The sequence below is a fragment of the Glossina fuscipes genome, unplaced genomic scaffold (genome assembly GCF_014805625.2).
Source record: "Glossina fuscipes isolate IAEA_lab_2018 unplaced genomic scaffold, Yale_Gfus_2 28, whole genome shotgun sequence".
Taxonomy (NCBI): Eukaryota; Metazoa; Arthropoda; class Insecta; order Diptera; family Glossinidae; genus Glossina; species Glossina fuscipes.
The window spans coordinates 17,644,813-17,666,465 of NW_023998423.1; the positions used below are offsets into that span (position 1 = coordinate 17,644,813).

Here is a 21,653-nt window from a genome sequence, read left to right on the forward strand (position 1 = left end):
TCTGGGGCAGACATTTTCCCAAACTAAATATACCCGTCATCTTTCGATGATGGGCATAATAGAAGCATCTTTCCTATTAACTCAAGTGTTTGTTTATTCTACAGGAATTTTAATTTTACTATGTAGGCGAACTGATATGCACGGATAGACGTATAATTAGCACAAATTTAAACCAAAAGTTTTATAATTATTTTAGCAAGACTTTCTTGTCATACCGTAGAGAAAATATCTTATATAATATAGTATAATAGTAATAATAATAATTAAATAATAACTTCATTCTACAGGAGTTTTAATTTTAATATGTGGATGAACTGATATGCAGGCATAGACATATAAATAACCCAAGTTTAAAGCAGAACTTTGATAGCAATTGTCTAACTTTTTAATTTAATTTAATCGTTTGCAACGTTTCTTTGTCATACCGTAGAGAAAATATCTCTCTAGAAATTATATTAAGCTTTAACTTTTTTGTTTTTTTTTTGCTTTGCTCTCCTGCGTATAAAGTACGCGCTAGAATTGATCGTAAAAATAGCATTAAACAAAAAAAAAAATAAAAATATAAACGCAATTTTTAAACAAACTACTCTTCAGCTTTGTTTGTTTTGTGTGTTCAATTAATTCTATTAGTTCGGTTCGTAAGTTGTGCTAAAAGCGTATCTAAAAATACCAAAGCTTTTATTAACATGCGCCAGGACGGAAAAAAGGCAGTTGAAATGGCTGCAGTGTTGAAGTGATTGTGATATTGAGCGAAATTGCTTGTAATGTCATTAGATTTTTGAGGAGAATATCTCATGCACTTAAATAAAAATACAATACTCGAACTGAAACCAATAAAATCTACTGCTTGCTTCGCCAAAGTGATTGAGTGAGCGACAATAAACGTGTCCTAGTTAAACTCTTTAGAGACACGAAACTTTCCACTAGCACTGTCACGTAGACCGATAAGAAGTCGTTCGACAGATGATATCTAATTTCTTAGCCGAATGAATAGAAAAAAACCTTTACTTCATCCGTCAGAGTTCATACTGCTAACGATGACATTTCGGCGGAAAAATGTAGAGCGTCATATGCCTTTGATTCCTTGCCAGTAATCAGGGCTTTTATACGAAGTAAGTACGTAAAGTGCTCGGGAAAACAAAATAAATGATTGTTGGATTTCATAAGCATAAAGCCCCCATTAAAGTCCCGATTTTAGTGCCATTGCAAATTTAAGAGATTTCGGCGAGGTAATGGATAAACCTTTGAAAGATATTAGGGAAGCTTGGAATTCTTTACCTAAGCAGTTATGCCAAAAGGATGTATCATAAATATTAAGCAGTACTTATTATATAAATATTAGCAGTACACCAGTCGATATTAATTTATTACACCCTACACCAAGTTTAAGCGGATCTATTCTACACGCAGGAGGACTAAAGGTAGGTCTACCTTTTTCTCTACCGATCGATTTAGAAAGTGATTCAGCATCAGATCTAAGATTATCTGTCCGTTTAACCGTTTGTCTGTCTGCCAGCGTTGTTTCAATTCTTGAGATAGTTTGATGAAATTTGGTATACCGATATATTTTCGGCCTTACCACGAACGCTATTAAATATGGTTTGGATTAAGACGCTTCTTCGACCACTTCCCGTGAACAGGGTCTTATTTTGAAATATCATAATATGGATAACGGTACTGAGCCATATAGTGGGGCATAGCGGTTAATAGCGGTGTGTGTCCCGCTATAGTAGAGTATCCTTCGTTTAGGGAAATTCAACCGTGGCTCTCCTTCGCTCCTTTGGAGACATATTTAAAAAGAGAGTAGTCCATCTGTCCACTATAGTTACACTACGTGCTGCCAATGTAGCTAGAAATCGTTAATGCTTTTATTATCGTTAAGCAATTTGGAGCACACACATCAAAAAGAACCTGAGGGAGGACTGCAATAATTTAACAAAACAAGAAACAGAAATAAATATTTGAAATAATTAGAAGCGCCTCAAATAACTCTTAAAATATCAGCATTAATAGTTCCGTCGTGTTCGACAAGCCCTGCTTGACGAACTTCTTCATAGTATGCTTGAAGGCGAAAAAAAAAAAAATCTATCCACAAATTATTTAAAAAATTATAAAATTCTCTTGAACATTATATTACTTTGAATGTTGCTTTAAGTGAGTGTTGCTTTATTATCATAACATTCTTGATCTTAAAGACCACATTATTAGACATTGTGTTTATGTGCATGTTTGATATAAAGATAAGAATTTGTTTTAAAAGCCCAAAAAAGACCACCATCTTCCAAGTTTCTATGGTTTAATCACACCAACCGAAATCATTTATCTCCAACATTTACTTTCGCCAATCATTTGCTTTAATAGCTGCTTTGGTTTCACGCACACTAACATTGTGTAGCCAATTAACGTAGCAGCGAAACGAAACCCACTCACATATCTACCCACCACATATTTGAAACTTTGCAAAATTCTGGCTAAAATTGCACTAACATCAGCAAAAGGGAAAAAGTTAACAATTTCTAAATGAAAAGGGAGCTTAAACACGAAAATGAAAAGCATTTGAAAATATATTTAAATGAATTTTGTTTCGCTTAACAAAGGTATGAATAAATCATGCCCTGATGCCATCTAAAGGCTTACTAGCCATGACAGCGATCTGAAGAGTAAATCTAGTGCAATAGCTTTTTTTTATCTAAACACAGTCATGTGTCAATTTTCATCAGCAATTGCTAAAAATTACTTATCGTTGCCACAAAAAAGAAAAATTTTTACAAGAACGTCTAGAAAAGGTTGCTCTGAAAAAATGATTGCATCCAATCCAAATTTCTCACCTTCATATAATACGCAAAAATACATATTTTTTTTAAAAAACAGATAAGAACATTCTAGGCGGGCAAGGCCGACCTTTCAATTGCCCCACACCTCATTGTGTAACCAAATTCTAATTTTTATTGTAGAACACAAAAATTGTATCTTGTCTCTATGCAAAGGCATATTTTTCATGTGCGTATTTATGCAAAACGCAACCTAGTGCAGCACAAGCTTAATCATTACATAGGGCAGGATCGAAAAATAGGCGTAAATGGTCACATTTTTGTAGAGTCCATTTTTGTGTGAAATTCCTGTACTATTATGGGTTAATTTTCATCACGAATTGTTAGACTTAGGGCTTAGACTTTTCCGCTCTAAAGAGGATCGATTTTGGCGAAAATCGTTATTAAAATAAACCGAGATCGTCCAAATTTCGCACTGTTAATTTTTTTTTCTTATATTAAGTTACTATTATGATGTAATTTTTATCGCGAAGCATTGAAAATTATACCTTTCTATCGTATGAACTTTAAGTTTCGCTTGTAAGGTCCCCATACATATGAAGGTAGGGGCTTCATCGGTCTGTTTTGTCTACTGCTCTGTCGCAGTAGAATCGGTAAAACTATTTTAACGGCCTACCGTTTACGATAAAAAACCTCTTTTCATAACTCTCTCTGTCTCTCTCTCTCTCTCTCTCTCTCTCTCTCTCTCTCTCTCTAAATAACGTTATTATGCGAGATAGAATTATGGAAAGAGGAACCGTCCAAAGTCCGTCTGTATGATTTGACGATATTTCGATTGTTTTTGAGGTCTTTTGATTGATTTGGATTTTGGACAGCAAAGTGAGGAGGCTGTTTTTGACAGTGCTGGTCGAACAGAAAAAGAAGCGCAAGCAAAGAAAAAAGAAAAACAAAAAGATATTTCTACAAAAAACATTTAAAAAGTTTATTTTTCTCATAGATTTCGTATAAAAGTGAAAAAACAAAGGAATCTACGATAAAAAATAAAAAAAAAAATTCAATTTAATACCAATTAATTATGGCGATTTAAATGATATTTCAACGGCTTAAAGAGAAAAAAAAAAAAAAAAACATTTTCTCTTGTTTTAAAGTTGTGTTTGATCATTTCCAATAATATATACTAAAAATGGGTAATAAAATTGGAACATTCACTGACCAACAAGTGGATGACTATCAGTGAATAAAAATCAAAAAGACTGAGAGATGTTTCGTGATGTTGCTGCAATAAAAAAGGACAAAAGAAAAAAAACTTAAATTTATTAAAAACTTGGAAAAATTATTAATTACTGTTCTGGCGAAAGTATAAATTAAAACTTATTGTTAATAAACTACAATGTAACTATGTAAAGAAAACAAAAAGAGAAAAAAAAAAAGAAGTAAATAAATCATTCGATTAATAGACAATTAATCTAAATAAATACATAAATGAAATAAACGAATTCACCTTGAAAAGACGTTTAATTTCTCGACAAATGAAACCAACACATCAGCTTGAAAGGCGGAAAGGAAGCATTTCTAACAACAAGAACAGGTTTTTGGTCAAATATCTATGAAGAACAAACTGAGGGGGAACATTGTGCTGCTGGCGGAAACGACCATCCAACTTTTACCCTTACCCTTACAGTCAGCCAGTCAAATAATCGTCATCATCATCATCATCATCATCATCTTTCTACTTTTCATCGTAAGTTATAGGCGTTTATGTTGTTTTTGTAATTTTTATTTTTCTTTTTCTTTCTGTTTCCTTTTTTCTGATTTGTAATGAAAAAAAAATAAAAAAAATTAATGCATAGCTAAACAGTCTGTAGGCACCGCTGTGACTGTGAGGAATGAGTGGGGTGTGCATGTGCGTATGAGTGAGGGTAGGGGGCAGGGAATACGGGCCAAGAATGAACCAACGGACAGCGAACAGTACAGACAACGATAGTATAGAGTACAAACAACTATTGCATATTGCAGTAAATATGAAAAAGAAAGAATTAAAGTTTATTGTTTTACTTAAAAATCAACATAAGTACTTAACGGTATGTTAAACTATTTGAACTTTCAAATAAAAAAATAAATAAATAATTTAAAAAAAGGGTGGAGAAAGAAGAGAAATGAAAGGGAATCTGCATTAATGCCGAAAGTAGAAAAAATTTTGAGAAAGGATGTAAAAATTGTGAAAACATCGACTGACCTTATAATTTTACATTTTCATATAATTGTCAATTAAGACACATTACAAACGCGAGGCCCAACGCGGGGCCCGTGTGTTGTTATAATTTTACAAATAATTGTCAACTATGACAATTACACGCTCTAGGAGAGGAGGTTAAAAAAATAACCCCAGCCGGTCCAATATTTTCATAACAATTTAGAATGCGCAAATACTACTACTACTTAGCCACTTTTGCTGAGCAATATTGAAAATTGTAATTTTTTTCAATATAATGGCTTTCCAGAATAGAACGTTATATGGGGAGTGGTCGAAAGAGTAGACCGAACCCAACCATTTTCAATAGCGTTCATCGTTGGGTCGAAACAGGTCAGTGTACCCAATTTCATCAATATATCTCAAAAATTGCGATCTGTAGCTTGAACGCAAAATTACATGCATAGATACCAAACGGACAGGCGGACAGACGGGCAGACAGGCAATTCAGATTACAATGCTGAGTCTACGTCATAACCGGAAGTATCTACCTTCCGTTCTTTAGGCAAAATGTAATAAATAGTAACAATAATAAACATGTTACTCTTTGCAACGTGCACTGAAGGATAGTTTTGCCTGAACGTCTGCAAGTTCCACAAGGAAGTTTCAACAATCCCATAAAGAATCCTCTCAATATATAATATATATGTATAAGCATTAGGTTCTGAATCAATTTAAACATATCCTTCTGCTGGTCCGTCTGGGTAATGTGTGTGGTAAATATTGTCTACCTTTTCGTTCACTTAATTCAAACCTTATTTATTTTCGTGTATATAATTTGTCCATAAAGAAGTAAAAAGCTACGATTGGCCGCAGATTACCAATAAGTACCCTAGACCACACCCCATCGTCACATACCCAAAACTATTCATCTAAGGACTTTTAAAATAAGGTGCTATATGGGAAGTTGTCGAAAATATGGTCCACTTAGAAATATTTTCAGTAAAATGCATTCTTGGGATAGAAAAGACCAATGTGCCCAAATCCATCGTAATGTCTTAAAAATTATAGTTTCTAGGTTGAACGCAAGAAAAGAAAATGTACTGACAAGCTTAGACTGATTCAAATCACTTCCCCAGTATAAGAAAACATAAATCCTATCTCAAGTCCTTCTGGGTATTGTATAAATCCTCACTGACTTGACTTGTAACTTAAGCGGCGCCGGGTATAAAATTTGCGATACCACAGAAGTAGCCAAAAAGAAAGAAACAAACATAAATGCAAAGCAAGCGCCTACTTGTTAGATCCTCTTTCAGTTTTCGCGATCCTTTCAATAAAAAGTAGGACTGCAAGACGATTAATAAATGAACCCGAAAATTTCATCTGATAAGGAACACCTGTATATTTTACGGTTTTTATCTGCAATCACGAATTCAGCAAAAACCGAATCGACGCTCACGCATATACCTAATGTTTCAATAAGCCGCCCTATAATTCGAGCTATATATATACAAATATCTATAACAAAACACAGAAATCATTCTATTTAAAAAAATTGCACAAAGTTGTATATATTTTTGTTGATCTAATCACAGATCTTTTAAGTTTTTTAACAAAATAAAGTTTTATAAAAAAAATTAAAATAAAGGCATTGATCATAATCGCATGATTGGCGTTCGTGGTCTATTGGTTCTCAGATTTTACTTTTTTTTCCAACGGGTTATTACGAGTCGTAGTTGTTTGCTTCTTTTTGCCGGTTTTTGTTTGGCGCCGCCCTTTTTTTTTAGGGAGACGAAAGGAGCCGCGCAGACCTTTACCTCTCACACGTATTAACTGACCTGATTCCAAGCTCTTGTTTAGATACCGCTTTATATAGCCCATACGCAGTTTAAGAGCCTTGTCAAACAGATTATAATTTTCCGATACAAAATTACGTATTGCTGCCAGAGATAGCGTTTCCCGAGAATTTAGTGATTTAAATGCCTTCGTTACCATAGTGCGTGATGATATTGACTTAGGTTTTGGACGGTGACTTGATAATCCTTGCGCTTTGTACCCTGAGGAGCTTGCATTCATTTCGTCTTTTATTAAGCTTTCCATAAATATCCATATGTTATTTTTATCTTCTATAGAAGAAGTGCTCTTTACAGAGCTTGAGTTTGTTATGGACTCTGGTTCTGGTGTGGACTCTTGATCTTCTACAGACATTTGCTTTGCTACGAGTCCTTGGTCTTCTATCAACCTTTGGTCCGTTGTGAAGCTTTGGATCGCTACTAAACTCTTGGACGTTGTTGGACTTTGGTTCACCCTGTCATCAGTTAGGAAGTCACTTCCACTTTTCGTAGTATTCGGAGATGTTCTCCCTTTATTTCCCAATTTCTCCAGTTCGTTTATTGTGCAGCTTTTATTTGCTACGAGCTCGACTGGATAGTATTCGGGTATCTCGAGGCTTACCGCCGAACTGGATCTTCGTCCCACCCCAAAACTTTCGCTACCGACAAAGATTTCTTTTATTTCGTAGCTACGGTCTGCAATTGGGCTTTCGGGCGCTACAGAAGTATTGCCCGCCGTGGAGTTTTCGCCCATAAAGGAATCTTCATGCCCCAGCTTTTTATCTTCCTCAGCCATTATGTATGTTAAGTACAAATATATTTATATTTCTCTAAATAGTTAAGAAAAATATATTTGTCAGTTTTAATAAAATTTCTAACAAATTCACACTACTACAAACCTCAATCTGTATGAGACAAGTAAAAATAAAAAAATTTGACTTGAAGAATTTTTCAAACAACAAAGAATTAAAGCTAATACGCTATATAGAGGGTGATCAATAAATTTTAATTTGAAATAAAAACGAATAAGAAAATGATATTCGGTTGTGCCCGAATCTTTTATACCCCTCACCGTTATGCTAAAAAAGACAAAAAAAGAAGAGAACTAAATTTTCATAATCTATAACATCGGATGGGCTCGGCTGATGTTTCCTATTTTCAGAATGAAAGTAGATGTTCATATGGTGTGCTGTATTCTATGAGGTCTTGGTTTTTTTGGATAGGCATGTGGGCGTTGCAAGCGTATCTTTTCAGCAGTTTCGGTCGTTTTCAAATCCTTTAAAAATTTTTTGGCGATACGTACGAGGATCAGTCGGACATGGGGTAAAATGATGGCTTCTGCCCCTTTCGTGAAAATTCGATTTTCGAATGCCGCTTTTCCACATAAATCTGTCATAGAAACCATCACTGAAATTTGAAAACAAACAATCGACCGCAAAATAAATATCAGTGTTTGTACTAAATTGCGGCCATGTGAAATTGCCGTAAATGCCTGTACACGCACAGGTAAATATGATGAAAGTAAACTGAAATTAAAAATCAATTTTGTTCATGTAAGACTAGAATACCTAAAGCTTAAGAGTTTCTCAACCCATAGCTCAAGAAAGAACTGTATTCTATGTGGTACCTGAGTCAGTAAATACTCTGCAGAGTAAACCATTAAACGGGGTTTAGCTGATACGTTCACCTATAAGTTAGATATAAATAAAGGTGATAAGCACTGTTCAAGCGCTTTATCCCTATTTTTTACTTGGGCTACCTTTAACATAACTGTAGGGGTTCGTATCGTGCAATTCAGCTTTCTAGCGACGCTAACGCACATTTTAGATGACGTTTAGTAATCGTGTTAAATTCTGTAGCCGCCTTGAATGTTGAAAAACAAAGTATATTTTTCTCCACTTTTTCGCCTTCTGGTTCCCCTGCAATTTTTATGTCAATGGTAGATTGGTACCTAATAACGGTCGATGAAGATATCGAGATCAGTTTTTTTATTTTCCTGCATCTCTCAGTGCTTTTTTCCCGCTTCAAAGCATTCGTCACAAAGTTTTGCGACCGGTCTAGTAATGTGGCAATAAATTTTTACGATTTTTCCCGATTTCGAAGTTGAAGTTAGCCGTATTGCTTTTTCGCTACAATGATGTCCTCGACCCAGCAAATATTATAATAAAACTTAATTCATATTGCATTTTATTCTCAAGAAATACGATTTGTCTTTATAATCTCCACAATCGTCTGACTACCCGAATAGGTAAAAACCGCGACAACCAACTTCGTGTCCATGAGTTCAAATCTCAAGTGCGGTAGAGTTTTCTCTGGTTGATGCTATCGTAAACCCTCAGTCCCTAAGTTACAACCACGATCATCCTATTTCTAACTCTTTCCTCATTTTTTTCTGATCGTCACCTTATAACGCGAATAGGGGACATTACCTAAGTGGTTGGATTCTATTACAAAAAAAAAAAAAAAGAATAGACTCTACTTCTACAATTTTAAACAGGGCTACTCACATGTAAAAGCTACTAGGGTAAGGTAAGCTCCCTCAAATTCTTGGGCCAAGAGCTCGGGTGGGACTTCCGAAATTAATTTCGAGTAGTTTTACCGAATTTAAGAACATTATGTGAGTTTTGCGGCAATTGCTGTGGCATAGAATTGAAAAATGCACCGGTTTTTCTGTCCACACGCGTGTACGTCCAACTAACGTGTCCGAGTCCTATAGCCGCCTAGCATCGATGAGAGCATGTGACTAGAAAGAGACTTTTTATACCCTACACTACTTGTAGCACAGGGTATAATAAGTTTGTGCGGACACCCAAAAGAGCTTAACATAGGCCCACCTTTTATAATACCCACGAAGTGATTCTGCTAAGATTTTTGGCTATCTGATCAGATGACTGTTCACGTATTGTAGTGTTCACTCTACAGGTCGGCAATTTCGGAATATTTTGATGAAATTTAATATTCTGGCGTGTTTTATCTCAAGGACTACGCCTTATTTTTATAAGTCCTTATGTGAGAGTTACTGTAATTCTTAGAATTTCGGAACTTAACTTGGCTTGGTAGTAGTTTTTCGTTATTCTAGGTGGGTGTGAAAACTTTGCATCGGATAGGGCAATTGCTTGAAACCGTTGTCCTATAACCCTTCCTAAGAAAATTGCGTCTTGATGGGATTAAAACCCCCGAATTTTCAATAGTTGTTACTGAAAATTCGCTGATAGTAATAATCTGACATAACAATTAACCGAACTTATCGAACTTAAACTCCGTAGGTCTATCTTTTGAATACCAAATCTATATAGGGTTTCTCGCGAAAAAGAAAGCTTCATATGCCAAAAATGTCCAATTTTTAATATTTTATGATGAAAACTTGTCTTTAGTAGATCAAGCGCAGGGAATTTGCAGCCTTGACGGTCTTTTTAAATTTAGACCACGTTGACGTTTCACGACGAGTATCCTCTAATATAAATGCTTTCACGAATATTAAGCATTTACATAAAAATAATGCATAATTTATGCCAGAGTGTTGTGGCGTACCCAATGTAACCGACTATAGCGTTCTTACCTATTTTCATATACAATTATGTTTGAACCGATGCAACAAACGTATTGGCAATTACAATTCCATCCACATGCAACGGCTTGCATTGCAAGTTTGTTGGAAAGTCGGTCAAGAATGCATTTTAACCAACTCATCCTGCTCTCAAAAGCAACACATACACATACACGGAACACAGATACGTAGTTTGAAATAATTCTTATCCATCTCAAACTTCAAATGGAATCCAACTAACGGGATTTTCAACAACCTCATGGCAAAAATAGTCTTCATTGAAGTGATGCGTTCTTTGTTAAATTTATATATATTTGTTTAAGGTTATGTTACGAATGTTCAAGACGCCCTTTAAGGTTAGTGTATGCCAAAAATATTTTTCATATATTTGTCACTTTCTTCGCTATTGTTAAGGAAAGCTTTCGTCATTTATTTTCTTTTTTTTTCGAAAATTTAAATTAATTTAAAGCTATTTTTTACCTTCAACAAGCATCCAAAAGAAATTTGTTAACGTAAAGAAATGAAAAAGCACCACCAATATAATGCAGCTACCCAAGCTAATACGTAAAGATATCTGAAATGAAAATCATAAGAAATTGAAAAGAAAAAGAAAAAAAAATTTACATAAATAAATGATTCATTGAGGTTTCGAAAAAATCCTTTCTCCAACGTATGTATATATAATACAAAAAATAAGAATAAAAAATAAATTCGATAATTTGCCCCAAATCATTGAATAGAATAACGCATGTATGTATCCTCCTTATAATACTTATGGAATTTTATGAATTTTTTTATTATTATTTTTTTTTTTTTTTTGGCAAAGTTAACACGTAAAATAATTTTAAATGTGTGTTAACAAATGCATTTTACATGAATAAATAAATAGCTTTACACGCTATGCACTGTATGTGGTATATTATTATCCTTTGCCATAACAAATAGTTGAGATTCATTTGTGTATCCATGTATTGCATATGTGTTTGTATATGCATTTTACGTACCTGTACACTCAGCGTAAGAATCCATAGCAAAGCTGACATTATGTAAGTGAAAAACAAATTCGCATGTATGGAATTGCGCAAGCAACGTAATTCCCTTGGGGTGCATTACAAAAAAGCAAAAAAAAAAAAACCAAGAGAGGAAAGAAAGCCAGAAAAATTATTCACATTGGTTTTATATGTTTATTGTTATTGTTGGCTTTACTATTGTTATCGTTATTTATTTATTTATTATTTTATTTTTTTTTTTGTTTTTCTTTCATTTAGTTTATTTTGGTTGATGGTATACTCGAAATGACGAGCATTTCAGTTTAAGTCATTTACAAACTGTATGCTATGAAATGCGATATGAGCTAAACGATTTAGTGAGGGGCAAAAGGAGCATTTAATTAAAACTCTGTGAGAAAGAAAAAAAAAAAATATATATATATATACATAGATATGTACATATATATAACAACCCTATAGGGGGTATAAAATTAAAGGCAACACTCTTTTTCATTCTCTCTTGTGCAATACTTGTGCTAATTACTTATACGACGTGAATAACTTTATGTCATTGTTTTGAGATCAAGTGGAGAAAACATTTCAAGATTTGAATCTTTTCCTTACGGCCAATGCCTTCCCCTGCTGCTTTTTACCTACTTTTTTCGTTAGATTCAAATACATTTTTCGGTTTTTGCTTTCATTTGGCTTTTATTACTTTTGTTATTTATGTAATTTTTTGCGATAACAATACTTACTTGAAATATGCAAAAACGAGAATTGCCATCGTTAACGATATTAGGCTAATGGTATAACCGATATAATAAATAATTGTCGGCAATTCTATAATTGGTTCAAATTCGGGAACAGTAACGGTCGCGGGTAAATGCATGCAGGCATCATAGTTTGTATACTTCTCCCATGTACCGTTCGCCTGGCAGTAGCGTGTGGCATTTTCTGAAAGTTAAAGAAAGGAAAATAGCGAGCAATAAATACCTTCCGTCACTTCCTCTCATAATCTATTTTATATATTTTCGTTATAGTATAGTAAAAATCATAACCTCGCTATTATCTAAGCGTCTACTTTTTAATTAGTCTTCTCACTATGCCTCCCTCCCTTCTTCTTAAATTGCTTGCAAGCAATATGGGCCACATATGGTAAAACTAACTTTTTTTATCCAAAACTTGTTATTTTTCACCTATTTTCAAAACACTTAAACCTTACACCTTGTTGTTAAAAGAAGGCCTATAAATGGAAAGGAACCCAAAAATTGACTTATCCAAATGTATAACCGCAAATTTATACACTAAATCCGATAACATTTTCCATAATAAATTTGTAAAAACTGAATCTTGTTATTCTGTAAAATTAAAGATAATTTTTTTTTTTTTTTGTAGAAGCAGTCATACAGAAGGAAGTTCAAAATATTTGCAGATCCTATCAAAATAACTCGCATCACTTTGTTTGACCGAAATACTGCTAATTCTTGCATATTAAGACCTTTTCCTTCAGGTAAATGGACATACGGACAGACAAGCTTAAATTGACTCAGAGAGTGATTCGAAACCGCTGGATATAATAAGAGGTGAATCTGCGTTAAGTCCTGGTGGGTGTTACATATACCCGCACACACCTTGTACATAAAAATAGAAAACTCTAGTAATAGCGATTTAATACATATTTAAAAATAATCTGCAGGATATCTTCCATACAAGTGGACAAGCAATTATATCCTAGAAAAAATGATTTAAATTTGAAATAATACTTCAATGTGACCGATCACTCAGTGTATGTCCCCTATTCGTTTGACACTATAACTGTCAGAAAGAAGAAAGGAAAGAGAAAGAAATGGGAAGGCAATGGCTTCAGACCAGTGGGTGTGGGCCCAATCGATAAGTATTATGCATTTATCCAGCAAGCGCTATACGACGGCTTACGATAGCAACGACCAAAGAAGACGTTACCGCATTTGAGATCTGAACCCGCGAACACTGATTTGATAGTCGACTACCCAGCCGGATTTGGCATCAAGGAATAAGCAGCATTAAGGATGTCCCGAATTTATACACTGGCTTTCCACTTTCTACCTTTCCTGACTATGGTGCTTATTTTTATTAAATTTTTATCCCGCATGAGCAAGCAGACAAGAGTTGCAGCTACCAGGCCGGTGTTTGTGAGTTCAAATGTGAGTGCATTCTTACCGTACTTGATCGCAGCTTCTGTGGGATCTCAAAATCTGTAAGGGCATAACACTTCCCGATTGCGCACATGGCTATTAGACACTCCCTACTTCTTTCTCTCCTTTCCCATTTCTTTCTGACTGGCACATAGCAGACGAGCCCTTACTGATTGATCATATTGAAAAAAAAAAAAAACTGGGATTTCGATACCGTGTAGTTCTAAAATATAGTTTAGCAAAGACATGAATCACAAATGATCAGAGCGCAAATATCTGCTTTATGTATAGAAACAAATCTGTGGGATATTCACGGTTATAAATGGTCTGGTGACAGATAATAGCAAGATCTTTGACGATGTCGTGCCCATTTACATGAGGGTCTTATTTGACTTCCTTGATAGCATGCCGTTCTATGACTGATTGCTCATTGCAGACGAACATAACAAATTTAGTTATTGTTTGAGGGTAAAGTTCCCTACGGGCTGACAGAGTATTTGGGTTTCAATCGATTAAAAATTGTTAAGTGTAGAGCAGTTTATGGATAGATAACTCGTCTCTTCTAGATATCTCACCCCTGAGCTTAAGAAGCTTTAACAGTTTTTTGGAGAACCTTTAACTTTTACCTCTTTAGCTGAGTTCAAGATAAATTTTTATTAAACAGGGAAGAAATCCAGTCCTGCTTTAACTAAGTTACCTATGACAATATGTGCATGTGTGTACATGGCCTTTAAAGTAAGGATTTGCAATCAAGCTTCATTATTAAGATCTTCTTTAGAACCTTGCTTGTTGCTTTCTTAGGGAAGCGAAAGATTTCTCTTCGAAATTCCTTTTTTTTCACTAACTGTTTCCATTTGATGTAAATTTAGGAAATGTGAAAAGTTGCAAATGAAAGAAAATTACACGATAACATATGTGAAAATGTGTAGTATAAAGGTCCTTGATCGAAATTTTCTTGCATTCTTCTTTTAAGTTTTGAAGAAATTCCGACTTGTAACTGCTCGAGTGGTTCCTTAAAATATGTGCATAAATATCCGATAATATTTATATATATATATATATATATATATGCATTTATATGTACAACTGTTCGTTTACTATAAATGAACATCCTTCACATATGTAAACTTTTATCGTACTTAAGATGAAATGGAGAGAAAAACAGAGAAGAAAACTTTTGCTAGAAAAACAAAAGAAAATCATAAAAAAAAAAGAAAATACTATCAATATATTACAAAGAATACCATTGTCAGTCAGCCTTTGGGTAAATGTAAATTTCGTTAAGAATATATTTGTAAGCAAAGTGTTAACGAGAGACATAAGAGAAGTTATCTATAGCTCCTGTAACGTTTGAGTGTTTGAGTGTTCATCTATAACTACTTACGTGTACTGTCGTATTGTATTCCTTGAAATTCATCCAAGCACGGCAGCAACGCTATGGTAGCACGCGATGTACGTGGCCAACAGAGTATCGTATCAAATTGGGTAAGACAGTATTCGGTGGTATTGCCAAAGGTCGTTGCATCAATGTGCTCTTGCAGTAGACATTGTAACTCAGCGCTTTGATTAATATCACCCAGATCATCCTGTGATGAATGGGTGACCGTAGACGGGATTAAATCATTCTTAAAAAAGTTTGTAGCTGATGCATATACAGATGCAGATGACGCAAACGAATGTGTGCTGGACGTATTCATTGTACTTGGTTTGTCCGTGATAGACTAGCTGACACTGGCTGATTGCAGTTTTATTAACGCATTTTAACTGTGAATTTTTCGAATGAAATCTGGTTTTTTATTTCATTTCATATATGCATCAAACATCTTCCGATTGCTGCTCACAAGGCATTTAACTAAAGAGAAAGAAATGCTTTATATACAACACACAAAAAAAAAAAAAAAAAACAAAAAACAAAAGAAAAATATTGTATTTTAGTTTTCCCGCATTAAATTTATGAATTTTAAAATTCTCTTTAGTATTTTGAAAACAAGTTTCGCCTTTAACCGCACAATTATGACTTTGATAAGTTTTGTATTCCGAGCTTAATCAAATTTCAACTCCCTCGAGTAAGAACTATGATGCATGAAAACATTTTTTGTGCTTTAATGAAAAACAAGTAAGAAACATTCGATCCTGACCGAATCTTTTATACCCATCATCGTTATACTAAAAAGGACAAAAAAAATTTAAAAAAAAAAAAACCACATTCTCATCCTCTACAATATGCAGTGGGCACGACTGATTTTATCTATTTTCAAAATAAAATCTTTCATCGCATAGGCGTATGGGCGTTGTAGAGGTGTCCCTTGGAAAGTGTAGTATTCATTTTCGCTAACTGGAAGACTACATAGTTGGATAGACAGACAGATGGACAGAAGTGCCTTCCAACTTTGAAACTGGCCAAGAATTTATATACTTTACGGGGTGGGGTTACTCCTGTGCATTGTAAGAGTATTGAAAAAAAATTACAATTTTTTATAGTATAATACTTGGTAGGCGTGATCGATTTCATCATTTTTGCACATATACTGCAGCATCGGCTATAGAATATATGTTCACATTTTTGTCGATTTATCTGCTGTAGTTTCTGAATAATGAACAAAAACAATTTCTTATTCCTTTTAGAAAACACAGATATTCTCACTTTACGTAGTACTGTAGGCATGTCCTTCGAATGATTTGGCCCATTTTTTGATACCAACCTGCGAGCAAGAGCTTCCAATGTTTCTGCTAACTTTGAAACTTTCGAAAACAAGATAAGGTTCACAACAGACGTAAAAGACACACAACAGACGGACACATGGATAACCAGACCGAAGGACATGCTTAAACCCATTCATAATTTGAAACTAATCAAGAAGATATATACTTCATGTTGCCTCTGAAGCTTCCTTCTGGGCATTGCAAACGTTTTGACAAAATGAATGCACTCCGCATCTGTCAGCGATGTGTATAAAAAAAGAGAGCTCACGGTTTATATGTTTCCTTTTTCCATGTAAAACCTCCAGCTAAGTTTGCTTCTATTTGTGCTTTTCTAACGATATTATTTTTTCGTATCATCGTCAATTGCAATCTCTCTGGACGAGTTAAAAGTGTCTATTCGTGTTGCTGTGTTTTTTTTTTTTTTTTTATGATAAAGTTCTAGAGCGCAGGAAAGAAAGAAAAAAACGTCTCCATAAGCTTAAACAAACAATGTAAAAACAAAGATTACCTACAACCTACATATGTGTAGAGACGCAAGCAAAATTGATTGACTATATCGTATAGAATAAGGACGAGTGATTCGATAGGTTTGCAATAAAACCCGCTAAAGTAAAATTGTGCAATAATAGAATGAAAACGAAATTTAATTTAATTTTCGATGAACTTAACGGAAAAATTCTGTGCATATCTGCGATCAACTTTTACATAAGGTACTAAAAATACATTCTTACGTAAGTGCCTTTATATTGAGGAAAGACTTGAAAGACTTGTCTTTCCGCCATCCTTTCTACATTTTTCACACATTTATTCAGTATGTTTTTACTTAGTTTGCTCAAAAAGTTGCCATACATTTTTTTCTGTACGCCATCTTAACGCAACTGGGAGAAATGATAGAAATGGATTTCAACTTGAGTCATCCTCGCACTGTACAAATATCAACTATCTGCATATATCTTGAAAACATTCATGCATGAATTAACATTAAAAGGACAGACGGATAGACAGATTTGAGTCGTTTAAAAAAATGATTCCGTTGAATGGAGAGTCTCTTTTAAACCCTTCCACCCAACAAAATCATAACATACCCTCCTCACAAGTGACTTAGGTAGGTAGAAAGGTACTAAAGTTTTTCATAATAACCTCAAGCAAATACCTATAGAGAAAGTGCGAGCAAGTTGCATTTGGCAGTCATATCAATATCTCAATATCGTTGCACCTTTGATAATAGCACAAAAGATCTAAAACATTTATTAGACAATTCGCTTATTCGACACAAGCCTCTCTTTACTCTGTCTCTGCCTATGCATTTACCAAACCTGTTATTTAATTAATTAAAAATTCTTACTCGTTGACGCTGGCGAATGAATGACTTATAAATATGAGAAAATATATTAAAATTACTTATACGTCACCGTACATACAGAATCAATATTTAGGTATGAAAAGAATATAAAATAGAATAAATGAATAAATGAATAAAACGGGTTAACTTTTTTTTTTGATCTCTCGCAACAATAAACTAATTACAAGCCAATAAATAATTAATTTAATAATTTATAAACGAATACATTTGCAAAAACAAAAAAAAAAGAAGAGCAACTCGCATAAATAGACGGACCGGTGCATGTACAAATAAATTCCATTTAAATTTCAATATTTAAATTAAAACCATAACAGAAACGTGAAAATGCTATTAAATGTGCAGCAATTGAGCAATGCTTGCTGATAACTATACTAATAGCTGGTAAAGCAATATAGAAATGAATATCGAATACGCATACACATAATTTTACGATTATTCTAATCTTAGATGAGAATTTGCTCCATTTATTCCTATAAATAAAAGTATCCATGCTTCGATACCTCTGCAGACGTTATGTTTATAATGGAAGGAAAGAAAATGCATTTGAAAACTATAAAATTTATTGAACTCTCAAATCATGATATATGTAAGTAAACCAAAAACAAATGCTCTACCATTCATGTAAACGCATGTTAAAGAAGGCACAACTGTTTGTCGATCTATAGAATCTATTATCGAAAACTAGCAGTGCACCTATACGGTTTTTCGACGATAGTCGGATAAAAGCGTAAGAGACCCCATAAAATGCTTATATCTGAGTATCCTTTAATTCGACTATACTTTGAATTCTCAAAGTCACTAAGCTCGGGGAAATTCAAAATGGCGTAAGTAAATACGCGTGAACTGTTTAAAGAAAATTACGATGTTTCAATATGGTTTCCCTCCTCTGCCACCGATGAAAAAGGTAAGAGAACCCATAAAATGCTTATATCTGAGTGTCCTTTCATTCGAATATACTTTGAATTCTCAAAGTCACTAAGCTCGGGGAAATGCAAAATGGCGTAAGTAAATACGCGTGAACTGTTTAAAGAAAATTATGATGTTTCAATATGTTTTCTCTCCTCTGCCACCGATGAAAAAGGTTCCACTTTTAGAGGATATTCTTAAGAGTCCATATTTAAGAAAACACGCACTTCTTTGTATATTGCAACGAATTGAAGATAACCAAGTTTCGTCATAAAAGGAATGTAATTTCATTATTATACATTTTTTTCTTGTTCTCCTTGCGTTATATGCTTCTGAAAATTAAAAGTAAAACAATGGGAAAATTCAAAGTTCAGTGAAGTCTGACGCCATGTGATGCCTTACTCTATTATTACTTAATAATGGAAAACTTAGTTTTTTTAAGGTCTTGACGTATGCTCGCCCAAAAAATGTATTTACACAATAATGTTGTGATGGAACATTTAGACATAAGGAAGTTAGTTAATTTCCAGGACAACTTAGTAGAAACGTTTTAAAATTTGTAATTTTGGTTTATTTTACTACAAACGAGCACCAAAATTGATTATGGTTCCAAGTCCAATTAGGCTTAACAGGAACTATTGGTAAATTGTAGCTGTTAGCAGTGCAGGTACATCATTAGCACGACTTGTCGAGAAAGTCATAAAAATCGCTTAAATGAGAATTGCTCCACCATTTTGATTGCGATAAACCAGTGCAAATATTAGAATAAAACCATTTCTGATCAAAAAGTTTTACAATAAAATGACTTATCAAAAAATATAAATGGATGAAAATCATCCATCCAGCCTCTATCTTAGCTAGTTGATGGATGGCCTGTTGCTGCAAGCTAATCTGCTATCGATATGAACATATGCAGTTTATTATGTTTTAAGTTTTCAATCCAGTTTAGTTTCAGTTTAGAGGCTAAATCTTATCTCGGGCACTACTTTACTTAGAATGACTATAATCGTTCATGACTATTGTTGCATACACGGTGTGCAACCGGTTTTATAGGCACGCAAACCCATTGCCTACAAGATGTGGTTAATGCTTTAATATAAATGGTCCTATATTTCTCATTACACCTATCCACTATCTTCGTCGTAAAGATGTGATTTATCCCACAGTACAACAAATGTCCGATATTCGAAAACTATTCCGAATTTGTAATGATCGGATGTGGTATACGGTGACAAGTTATTGGTAAATTTTTCCCGTTAACACAGTAATCATTTCTCAACGTTATAGATCGTGCTGTGAGCGTGCTCTTACTCGAGTACCTTAGGGCCAAGGTTCAATTTTTCATACCAACTTGAGAACTCTGAAAGGAACGCATAGATGCACGGCCAGAGAAAGAGTATAAACATTCACACGCAAACTGACACATTATAAGAGCAAAATATTTTATTAAATGTAGGCGAGTCAATTGATCGGGCGTGACGATATTTGCATTGGTTGTTTAACTGACTCTTACAAATATTTGAACAGGCTTTAGACCTCTTAGAGATTTGAAGTTAGAGTTTATTTGAACCGTAGACATCTCTGGAAATGCAGGTCCTGTTCACTTCATTTCAATAGTGATTGTAAATGTATGTATGTTCATACCAATACCTACTACAGATTATAAGCGCCACGTTTTTTTTTTTTTGCCATAATCGTAAAGATGGCTGTATGACGTTTATTTTCGAAATCATTTAAGAACGTATATGCCAGATATCAGACCTTTTAGTTAAAGTTTTACGTTGCCATTCCTCCAACGGACGAAAGATAAATGGACGAACAAATAGGCAGATAAGCATACGGATAGACAGCTTGATAAACAACAAGATAAGCAAATAGAAATTTGGCGGAAGTGGTAGAAAGACAGGGCCAGCGGAACCGGCGGAAATACGGACACATACATGGACAAACAGGCAGACAGAAATGCGAGTAAACAGGCGGACAGACTAATAGATAGAAACGGACTTAAGTAGATGGACAGAGATGGCAAGAGAAACACGGATAAACAAACCTACAGATGGACAGATAGAAAGTTATTGCACAGATGGGCAGACAGAAATACCGGTGGACAGATGGGTATGATTAAATTGACGTAGATTCCCATGCTAAACAGCAACATACATATTTGACGGAGTATTCGATGGCCATTTTGACATGTGATAAAGTTAATGATACGATATGATTAGCATATAGCTCCTGATCTTTACTAATACGATAAGCATGCGTAAAGAAAATTTCAAATTTTTTATCAAGCAAAGTTTAATTTCACTTCTGCAGCTTCCTTAGCTTTGCGCAGTCTTTTAAATATATAAACAGTGGACATCAAAGATTCGCCTTAAACCAAATACAATTTATTTTATTTTGTTTTAAATAAATTATGTGGAAAACGATTTTTCTTTATTTCAATATCAATAGATTTTTTATTTTACTTTATCTAGATTATGTGTTTGTACGTGGGTGGCAATGGGCATGAGTAAATATAGCCTCTGACATTGGTAGACAAGAGTAAAGATTGGAGGATGAAATGTTGATAACGATGATGACAAAACTGTTGTGACATTACTTTCGTTATTCTTCTTTATTCCAATTCCAGTTGTCTTCCTTTATTTGTCACAAGTGATAAATATAATTTATCTTTGAGTGTCATTTGTTACTAGTTTACATTTAACGATATTAAAAAAAAAAATTGTTTTTTTTTTTTATTTATTTTTTAAAAATTTAAAAAAGAAAGCAAAAAGAGTGTAAACTAAAACTATTTCAATTTATGAAAGTATTTAATACTTTTGCTCACATTAAAATTTTCTGAAATGGAAAAAATTATGAAACAATACTCGAAAGACAAATGAAAATGGGAAAACTCTCTTGTGACTTTTAGATAATTGTCTCTATTAAATTAGCCTTCACATGCGAAGGCAAATAAGTTTAACACCAGACTTACCCGATATGTTAGATTTCAATTTTCGATTCTCTAAAGAAAATGATTACAGAGCATATAAACATTTTCGAATTTGTTAATGATCTTTAATTATATATTATATAAAAATTCCTTTGAATAAATGAATTCTTTATTTTTCTACCAGTTCTTGCCTACGAGATACGGACGATTTATAACGTTGTCTATTAAAGTTTGGTGAATGG

The 21,653-nt window shown here is 34.0% G+C and overlaps 1 protein-coding gene across 3 annotated transcripts in view; it reads right to left on the reverse strand.

The window, feature by feature from the left end:
* LOC119636236 (diuretic hormone receptor) overlaps window positions 1-21,653 on the reverse strand; it is a 47,813-nt gene that overhangs the window by 4,178 nt on the left and 21,982 nt on the right. For 2 of the 3 annotated variants that reach the window (XM_038031496.1, XM_038031498.1), the window contains exons 2-5: window positions 14,889-15,356; window positions 12,086-12,284; window positions 11,346-11,439; window positions 10,822-10,915 (exon numbers count right to left, since the gene is read on the reverse strand). In XM_038031496.1, coding sequence (XP_037887424.1) covers window positions 10,822-10,915; window positions 11,346-11,439; window positions 12,086-12,284; window positions 14,889-15,201 — 700 coding nt within the window. In that variant the 5' untranslated portion in view covers window positions 15,202-15,356. Of the gene's footprint in view, window positions 1-10,821; window positions 10,916-11,345; window positions 11,440-12,085; window positions 12,285-14,888; window positions 15,368-21,653 lie in introns of those variants that run through there. The other variant, XM_038031497.1, reaches the window with a different exon arrangement.